The sequence below is a fragment of the Zeus faber genome (genome assembly GCF_960531495.2).
Source record: "Zeus faber genome assembly, chromosome: 22".
Classification (NCBI taxonomy): Eukaryota; Metazoa; Chordata; class Actinopteri; order Zeiformes; family Zeidae; genus Zeus; species Zeus faber.
Genome location: NC_137209.1, coordinates 19,093,846 through 19,103,845, shown reverse-complemented (window position 1 = coordinate 19,103,845; position 10,000 = coordinate 19,093,846). Strand labels below are relative to the sequence as shown.

Sequence of the window (10,000 nt, the reverse complement as noted above, 5' to 3'; positions counted from 1 at the left end):
TAGATAGATAGATAGATAGATAGACAGATAGATAGATAGATAGATAGATAGATAGATAGATAGATAGATAGATAGATAGATAGATAGATAGATACATAGATAGATAGATAGATAGATAGATAGATAGATAGACAGATAGATAGATAGATAGATAGATAGATAGATAGATAGATAGATAGATAGATAGATAGATAGATAGATAGATAGATAGACAGATAGATAGATAGATAGATAGATAGATAGATAGATAGACAGATAGATAGATAGATAGATAGATAGATAGATAGATAGATAGACAGATAGATAGATAGATAGATAGACAGATAGATAGATAGATACATAGATAGATACATAGATAGACAGATAGATAGATAGATAGATAGATAGATAGACAGATAGATAGATAGATAGATACATAGATAGATAGATAGATAGATAGATAGATAGATAGATAGATAGATAGATAGATAGATAGATAGATAGATAGATAGACAGATAGATAGATAGATAGATAGATAGATAGATAGATAGATAGATAGATAGATAGATAGATAGATAGATACATAGACCATAGCTTGTGGCAGACCCCGTCACCCATCAACTGAAACAGCATGTAGCAGGGTACATGCATAACCCAAATACACTGAATTGCTTGTGTATTAAATGGGCGACCTTAAAAGAGTGTCAGACATGGGATTTTTCAACAACAATACTCCGATGGATTCACACTTTAATATCAACTCGTTGGCCGTCTCCCCTTTTTGCACAGTCTAAACTGTGAGCGCGGCGTCCGTTGGTTTCATCCTGTTTCAACACGACGGCTCCATCTTACTTCAGCAGCAGCACAGAACGCAGAGATTACACAACAAACCCCTGTCTCATCTCGCCAGCGGATGTTGCTTCATCTTTATTTATCTGCTTTTCCCTTTTATTTTCAATTCTTTAAAATTCATTAAAAATAAAAAATAAAAATGACAATTATTTTGTTTCACGCAGATGTTTGTTGTGTTTGAGTTGGACCAACTAACCGGACAAAAAAGCAGTGATAAAACAGGGAATCCCAAAATAAAAAATATTATAATGCATTATTTACACTCCATCACTGTACAAGTACAATAAGACATTATACTTTTGTTTTTTAGTAACCGTAATCACTTAGAAATATTTTTACGATTCGATTTAGGTTTTCCGTTTGAGCGATGCTGTTCCTTGGCCTTGTATCTGAAAAAGCAGTAAAAGTAGCTCGAAATCTCTTTAATCCCATTCTTACACGTAGTTTTAAGATATAAAGTAATTTGGTTCAGAGTAACTAGGACTGGAGTAACTAACTGTTTGACCCGGCACTTGACCCGGCTTCACACCCACTCCGTAATCGCATCCCACGGTCGGATGGTCCCCCTAGTGGCCGTTGGTCGAACTGCGTCTGAGTTTCGCAGCCCAAAACACGTCAGGTAAGATCTTTTTGTTGGATTTATTGACCGTGAATATGCCGACATCTGACCTTAACGTTGATATTGCGTTATCTTAGATACGTGACTTATTTACTGAGTGTTTAGCCCAGTTCTGATGGTCTGGTCGTCGCGTCGGAAGAAAACTCATCGCGTGCGTTGAGTGGGGAATTTGAACGCATCCCGGAGCATAAAGCACCGACGGCGGCGTAAGTGAGGCCTAGCTTATCACAGAAGGGGGCGCGGCTTTTCCACGTGCTCCGCGGGAATGGACGGGACTGACGCTTTGTTCTTGTCGTTTGTTGTATTCGGTGTGAAGCTGGCTTTACGCTCACCTAAGTTGGAATTGCAACTTCACTTAATATTTCCCCAAACAGTTCCTATTACTGTGGAGGTAAGTTAAGGTAAGTTTCATTTAGGAGGATTTAAATGTATATTTAATACAACACAGACAATTTATTCTATGACATCATTATAGAAGCCAGAATCGCGATTGTGGCGGCGCCCCTTGCGGTCGCCTGCGCGAGCACCTCGAGTCGATTACACACATTTTAGTATTGTTTAGTATTTTTAGAGCTTATAGAGCTTGTTGTGCGTAATCACCGGGTGTCATGACATTTCACTGCATATATGTATGACCGTATGTATATGTATGTGACAAATAACCTCTTGAACTTGAACTTGCCAAGCCCTCTTCCCACATCCGCCTGTTGAGAGGAGCCGCAAACAGGAAACATCAGTCCAAAAAACAGATAACTAGAGATATGCAACAAAAAAAAAAACCCAATAATAATTAAAATCACCCGGTTAAAATGAATGCGACTGAAGTTCCGAATACGTACATCCGAACATTGAGATGCATCAAAGAATCTCTAAAACCGGCACAGTGTGACTCTGCAAAAGAAACATAACTGACTAGAAATGTCATTAAATTGCATTTTATACATTCGTTTCTCTTTGTAATATACATCCACAAAAATCTTGAAGGAACACTGCGTGAGATTCTATAGTGCTGCGGCTCAGCCTTATATTGCAATAAATGTCTCTGTATATAACACATTTTTCTTCCATTTTACTGAGCGTGCCGTACGCCAAGGGGAACTGATTCAACAAAGTCAACCGTTCAGCCAAAATATGTAGATACTGATATGGTGTGCTGGGATTTTATTTTGGGGACAGTTTTGTGCCCTTGGCTATGGAGCCGTTTTACATAGACTCTTGAAAACGCCCCTGACAGTGAAATCCTGCGCCCTAGTGGCCGTCGGACGAACTGCGTCTGGTTTTCACATCGATATATATATATATATATATATATATATATATATATATATATATATATATATATATGTATATATATATATATATATATATATATATATATATATATATATATATATTTATACAATTTTTCTTGTTTTGTTTTTTTTTGTCATAAACTAGCAGATTAATTGATGGTGAACATGGCAACATCCAACGTTATTTTATTATCTATAACGGACTCTCTATTGGAATGAATGGACTCCTGATTTGTTGTCAGATTTTGTGTAAAGCTCGCTAAGGACTTGTTCTCGCACCAATTTAAGCTCAGAACAATTTCCAAAAAAATAGCGCATTAAAGATCCGTTGAGTAACTCGAAGGTGCAGAAAAGAAAAATTACAATAATATACAAAAACACCACAAACACAATGCATTGGAAATGCTTAGAGGAGTAAGTTCCAGTGGATCCTGTGACTGACACATTGCTCCACAGAATCCCCGCCCGTAACAATCTTTCTCGGCATTTTCCTCCAACTTCCCCAATGCAAACAAAGGGAAGTGCTCCTACATTTACCTTCCAGAGGCAGGATGGACAGATTGACCGCCCTGGGATGCTCCGCACCTCCCAGGGGAACCTCGAGGCTCCGGAGACCAATGTAGGCGCTTAAGCGGCTTGGTTGGAGAACGGACCTTTAAAGACTGTACATGGCGTGGAGTGAAGGTACATGGGGAGGAGAAGGAAGGAGGGGTGAAGGTACATGGGGAGGAGAAGGAAGGAGGGATGAAGGTGCATGGGGAAGAGAAGGAAGCAGGGATTAAGGTACATGGGGAAGAGAGGGAGGGATGAAGGTGCATGGGGAGCAGAAGGAAGGAGGGATGAAGGGAGGATGAAGAGCACCAGACCTTTCCCCAACCGATCTGGGAAAAGGTCTGTGATGGACGCAATGGCATATTTGGACCACAATGGAAGGTAAGACTCATCATGTCGACAAAGTCTTTTTTTTTTTTTCAAGTTGTTTGGTACGGTACGTCACTGACAAGAGGGAGCTCAGAAGTTCTGCGTCCTCCTAAACCATCGCAAGGGCGGTTTGAAACGAAGCCTCCGGGGGCCGCTCATCATCTGCCGTTCCGGGCATATTTCCCGTTGGCGTCTGAATCTTTGTCCTTCAGCATCACGCTGTTGGCCTCTTTGTCCTTCTCGTGGCTGTTCTGGCTGTTCTGGCGGCTCTTCCGGGTGGCCGATTCCGGCGCCGTGCCCTCGAACAGCCGGGCCATGAAGGCCAGCCCGTCCCGGCGGATGTAGGACTTCCCGGCGAAGACGTAGAGCACGGGGTTGGCGCAGCTGCTGGTGAAGGCCAGCGAAGAGGTGATGACCCGCCACGTCTGCCAGACCTTCTCCAGCCTGTTCCGTGCCGGACGGGTTAGTTAGATTTCAAAAGAGAAGCGTGTGGAGGCTGAATCGGGTAAAGGATGAATGAATGGTACTTTTAGAACTTAACTCACTTTTGTCTTACGGTTGAGCCTTCTGGATACAACACCATCGCGACCTGAAATACAACGAGTTGTAAATAACATAACTGTAAATAACACAAATTTGGGTTGACTCCCAGTGAGGTTCTTCTTGAAGAAACGCCGGAGTGTGACGGTCCAATAGTATAGACACCTCACCAACCCCTCAAATAAACCACGAGACCGTCCAGCACGTACCTTCACCATGTTGATGGCGTGGTACGGCAGCCAGAAGAGGCAGAAGGTCACCACGATGGCGAGGATCAGCTTCTCGCTTCGGATGCGGCGGCGGAACTTTGTCTGCCGGATGCGACGCAGGATGCAGATGTAGCTGCCGACGATCACCCCGTAGGGAATGACGAAGCCCAGCATCAGCTCCATGCTGTACTGCAGCACCACCTGCGCAGAGGAAGGGGGTGGATAAGGGCACATTAGTTATTAAGGGCCTTAGGCCATGGACCCTCATTTAATACAATTTTGTCTCTGGGATTCCGATCAGACAAGATTTTTACTGTTACATATGATTTTGTCTAAACTTCCGCCATTAAATCCTCTAATGGTGCCAACTTGTCAATTAAATATCAGTGAAGTTTAACTCACAAAATTTTATGGGGACCCCCTGGAACCGCTTGAAGGACCCCTCAACTTTTTACCCAATATTTTAATTAGGAAACAAATTGTCCAATCCATCCCACTGTGATCTCTGGCGACCCCTTGTGGAGGGTCTAGAAGGGTGGGTCTAGTAAGATAGGACAGGGTAGGGTAGAGAATCCAAATCATTGCTTTATATTTTGGAGATATATTAAAAATATCTATTTTCACTCACTTCGCTTTTATGTTTGTGGAACAACTCGCACACCAGGGCTGTCTTGTCGTTGGGATTTTTGTCTTTCACCTCCCTGAAGATGGCAGCCGGCATGGAGGCCACGAGAACCAGGATCCACATGGCCAACAGCAGCCACAGCACGGTCCGGCGGCCGGCAAAGCGGGCGGCGTGCTGCGGCCACACGATGGCCACCAGCCTGTGGATGCTCATCAGCATGATGAGCTGGATGGAGGCGTACATGTTGGCCAGGCACAGGTAGAACAGCCCCTTGCACAGAATGTTGCCAAACACCCAGGTCTTCTGCACCAGGTAGGCGATGAAGAAGGGTGTCAGGGCCATGAGGGAGCCGTCGGCGCAGGCCAGGTTGAGGATGAGGAGGGTGGTGACCGACTGCTTGCGGGCGCGCGCCAGGATGCTCCAGATGATGAAGAGGTTGCCGGGGACGCCCAGCAGGAAGACCAGGCCCAGGATCGTGGCCCCCAACGCCATGGGCAGCCTGTTCTCTTCTGCTAACGTGCTGTTCAGCGGCGAGGGGGTGTGCGTGACGTTGGTCAGCGGCGGCAGCGTGTTGGCGAGGCGGCCGCTCCTGTTGCCCGCAGACATTTTCGGGTGCCTGCCTGAGAGAACACACGTTTTCACCGATTAGGGTCAACTTACAATGGATTTAAGATCGGATTTCATTCAGGGGGACCATTTTTGCTCGCGCTAAAATCATTTGACTGACTATTTGAATGCTTTACTCAGTGGTGCGACCTCCCTCTGTTTCAAACCAATTTTTTTTTTCTGAAGAATACATCAATCAAATTTCAATATATCCTAGTGTTCGAAACAGCGTGTTCACATATCCCGCGACTCCAGGTGGGGCCGCGAACCCGAGGTTGGAAACATCTGACTTAACCTTTATAAGGACGATTTTTTTTCTAGATTGATAACCAAGTCCCCTTCATACAATATATATAAAGACGATAAATGAATCATCTCGTTCTTTTTGGCCGAACTTCAGGACTTCAGGACCTGCTTTTTGGGGGAGCCTGATTACAAATCAATACGTCATCAATGAGTTAGAACCGTCGCCTTAAGGCATGAATTGGAAACGTGGCGCAATAATATATCTCTCATGTATTACGTTGATCAGAATACGGGGATCGAAAGTTAGACTCTCCATCTCACCCCCTGCGTCTCACGACATGTTTTGGGCGGGTTATTTCTCCTGTGAACAAAGGAAGTGTGTATTTATTATATTACTGTATCCCACTGTGGAGTGGGAGGATGTTGAAAGTGTGACAGGTTTTAACGTGGAGTCTCATTCCTGACGGACGAGATCGGGCACGAGGGGAAGAGCAGGATCCATACCGTAGCTTCCCTTTTTCTCGGGAGTTGCGAAATCAGCCGATATAACCTCCACCCCAGGGGCCCTGCCCGGGAGGGGCAGGAGCCATTGCTTTTGTTAATGAATAACTGACGTCAATGGATCCGACACACTCACAGACAAGATTAATAACATGTGTATCCGGGGCAGTTCAGACATGCCGTCGTCCAAGTTCGATCCAGATCGGTCCATTATTGTGGAATAATTTAGTAAAAAAACGATGTTATTATCATCGCCGCAGCGAGCACACATATGCAAATGACGACTCGCACAGGTCACATGGTAGCACTGCAGTCTAGTGATTGGTCAACAATCGGGACTTCACCAAGACATCAGAACTTTATGGATGCCACGGATCCGACAAACCCACAGATAAAACGAAAAGGATTTGAATTCGGGGCAATTCCAACATGGCATCGTTCGAGTTTCATCCAGATCGGTTCAGTGCTGTGGAAGACGTTTGTGATCAACAATGGCAACCTCACCAAGATGGCGGCACGCTCAGATTACGTGCATATGCGCAAATTGATGGAGTAAACAGATCACGTGAAAGCACTGAAGTCTGTCTAGTGACACAGATATAGTCGCGGTTGGATTATAAATATGGTCGGGATACAGTAGAAGATACAAACCCTTAACCATATGAAGTTACAAGGTGACGGGTACTATTTTATTACTATTAACCTTTATTATGAATTTCAATGTTTGTAATGTTTTTGTTTTCTTATGTTTGGAAAAAAAGAGTTTAAGTATGACCAGGAGACAATTGGACAAAACAAAGGTCAGCGAATTAAACGTCATAAGTATATACGCTTCTGAGGAATGACACGCACCAGAGTAAGTTCTACATAATAAAAAACCCAATAACGTCACTGTCAGAATTTATATGTATTGTTCAGTCATCCACCATAGTGGTCTCTGTGGTCTACCAGGACATTTCCCAGTTTACCAATGGGTCCTTGCTTTTTCCAAATATACCAAATAGTTTATTTTGACGGACCAAACATTTTGCCAATGTCTACGATCTGCTGTTTTAATCCTTAATATAATTGATGCAGCTGTGCTTTACTCTTATTGACTCTTTCATTTCCTTAACATCCATGTTGAGAGCAGCAGAAGGGACTTTGAAATTGCTGCAAAAAAAGCACAAACTGCTGCATGGCGGACCCCCGGACCCCCACTTGATTTGTGTCCCCCGGCCCTGGGGCCACCGGCACGGTGTCCCTTTTCTTCCCTCATTGAAGGTGGCAACCCTACACGCAGCGGCTCAGACCTCACCACGGCCGAACAAATGAACTACTGTGTACTGCTGCCTTCAGCTGTATATATATTTTAATTACATGAAGTATTCAATATTAAACAACATACTTCTGTCAACTTATATAATAATGATTTACCTTATATATTCTATCGATTAAAATAATCTATTTTTATCTATATCTATCTTGTATTATCTTATCGTATTTCATCTCATCCCATAACATGCCCTATCATACCTTACCCTACCCTATCCTATATCCTAGCCTATTCTATTCTACCCCATCCTACCCTCCCACCCTCTACCCTATCCTATATCCTATCCTACCCTATCCTATTCTACCCTACCCTATCCTACCACACTCTAACGTATCCTATATACTATCCTATCCCACCCTACCCTACCCTATCCTATACCCTATTGTACCCTACCCTACACTATTCTACCCTACCCTGTCCGACCATGCTCGACCTTATCCTATATCCAAACCTACCCTAGCCTATTCTATTCTACCCTACCCTGTCCTACCACGCTCTACCCCATTCTAGATCCTATCCTACCCTACCCTACCCTAGCCTATGTGACATTATGTTAGTTGTTCTTCTTTTTAACCAGAATTTATATTTATACATATCAAAAGGACATGATAAACTATTGTTCTCAACTGTATTGAGCATTCTGTAGGAAAACTATTATAAAGTATTATAGGTTCTGTTATATTGGGACACTGGACATGACAAGTACTGTATACTTTAGACTGTTATACTGGCATACTTTATGTGAATTTAAGAACAAGTACTTTTGTAGTTTTACTTGTAATACTTATGTTAAACAGAAAGGAGTTTTTGATATACTTTTAATTTTGTAGGTGTGTCAATGTAGTACTTTCCCTTTGACCAGAGTACATTTTAACTCTGGGTAGTTGTTATTTTAGTAAAAGCTGATATAGTTATTACTTGATTACTGTATGTTATTATCATTGTCGTTATCAGTAATAACATCATAACTCTCTCTCTCTCTCTCTCTCTCCCTCCCTCTCCCTCCCTCTCTCTCTCTCTCTCTCTCCCTCCCTCTCCCTCTCTCTCTCTCTAATACCTGTTTGGTGTTTAAAAGGAGAGTGAGGAGCAGCAGTGGCGGTGGCGGCGGCAGCGGCAGCGGCGGCGGCAGCAGCGTCCTACAGAGTCCTGAAGCCGGTCCGACCGCACCGACAACATCTGCACTTAAGTTCTATTCAGAGCTAGGAGGAGCAGTTACTGAAGAAACGTAAAAAGTATTTTTTTGTAATTACACATTACAGTGTAAAGTGAGTAAAAACTCAAACTCATAGAGAATTATCGAATGGGGACATTGAAATGAATTATCAAATCATTAAATACTGTATATATAATAAAATGAAAGTTATTATTATGACTATGATGATGATGATGATGAGGATGATGATGATGATGATGATGATTATTAGGGGGTCGGGCTCGATCCCTATTGTTTTATTCAGATTTTTATTTTTATATTTCTCCTTGGAATTTTTCGAATTAGAAGTGTCTGGATCCCGTTAACAGATGTACCCACGGACATGGTTGAGGTCTCGTTGGAACCGGGACGTCTCAGACCTCTTGTGGTTCATGTTTGATCCACATCGAATATACATTTGGAGCAGGAATTAGTGACAAAAATGTTGAAAATATAACGGAAGTTGAAGAATGTTGGCGTACCTTGATCAGTTTGTGACATCATCATCCAATTTGTTATATATGTCCAGGTTGTGGCTCTGCGGGGGCATTCACACTCAGTGAGGTGTGCGGTGTAGGGCAGCGCGATCATGTGCAGCCCTACACCGCACACGTATTTTCATCGTCATTGCGATATGAACATGCTCTAAGAACATCTCAAAAGCCTGCCAGAAAAACAAATATAATTTTATTAAATACATTTTTATTTATAGTGGACTTGTTCACTGTTAGATGCTCTCTGGTTGAAAGCGCTCCAAAAGCAGGAAGTGATGGTGCGTTCACGGAGCTCTGAAGTGACGCTGCATTCAATGGAAGTTGGATAACTGTAATTCGTATTCCCCCAGGGATCCCCCAGATATTTTTTTTTATTCCGAGATATGCTTTTGTTGAGTTTAGAAATAACTGTGTTAACGTTTGTGTTATGAAATAGTTGTATTGTTTGTGTGTTTTCGCATTCCATATTCCAGACAGACAATAAAGAAGCTTTTTTCATTATGTCCCCTCTGTGTTCCATGTAAACTCCTAAATTGGTAATTGGTGTCGGTAGTTGATGCTGCCTTTCACAGGAACTCTGAAAACTGTAATAACGTAACTAACATCAC

General features: G+C 42.8%; 1 protein-coding gene across 1 annotated transcript in view; it reads right to left on the bottom strand.

Moving 5' to 3' along the window:
• Window positions 1–2,884: 2,884 nt before the first annotated feature.
• The window catches only part of ltb4r2a (leukotriene B4 receptor 2a), a 9,643-nt gene continuing 2,527 nt past the window's right edge, over window positions 2,885–10,000 (bottom strand). Inside the window, exons 2-5 of the mRNA XM_080023298.1 lie at window positions 5,042–5,658; window positions 4,414–4,614; window positions 4,210–4,253; window positions 2,885–4,108 (exon numbers count right to left, since the gene is read on the bottom strand). Of these exons, the coding sequence (XP_079879424.1) occupies window positions 3,823–4,108; window positions 4,210–4,253; window positions 4,414–4,614; window positions 5,042–5,644 (1,134 nt within the window). The 5' untranslated portion in view covers window positions 5,645–5,658 and the 3' untranslated portion in view covers window positions 2,885–3,822. The remainder of the gene's footprint in view (window positions 4,109–4,209; window positions 4,254–4,413; window positions 4,615–5,041; window positions 5,659–10,000) is intronic.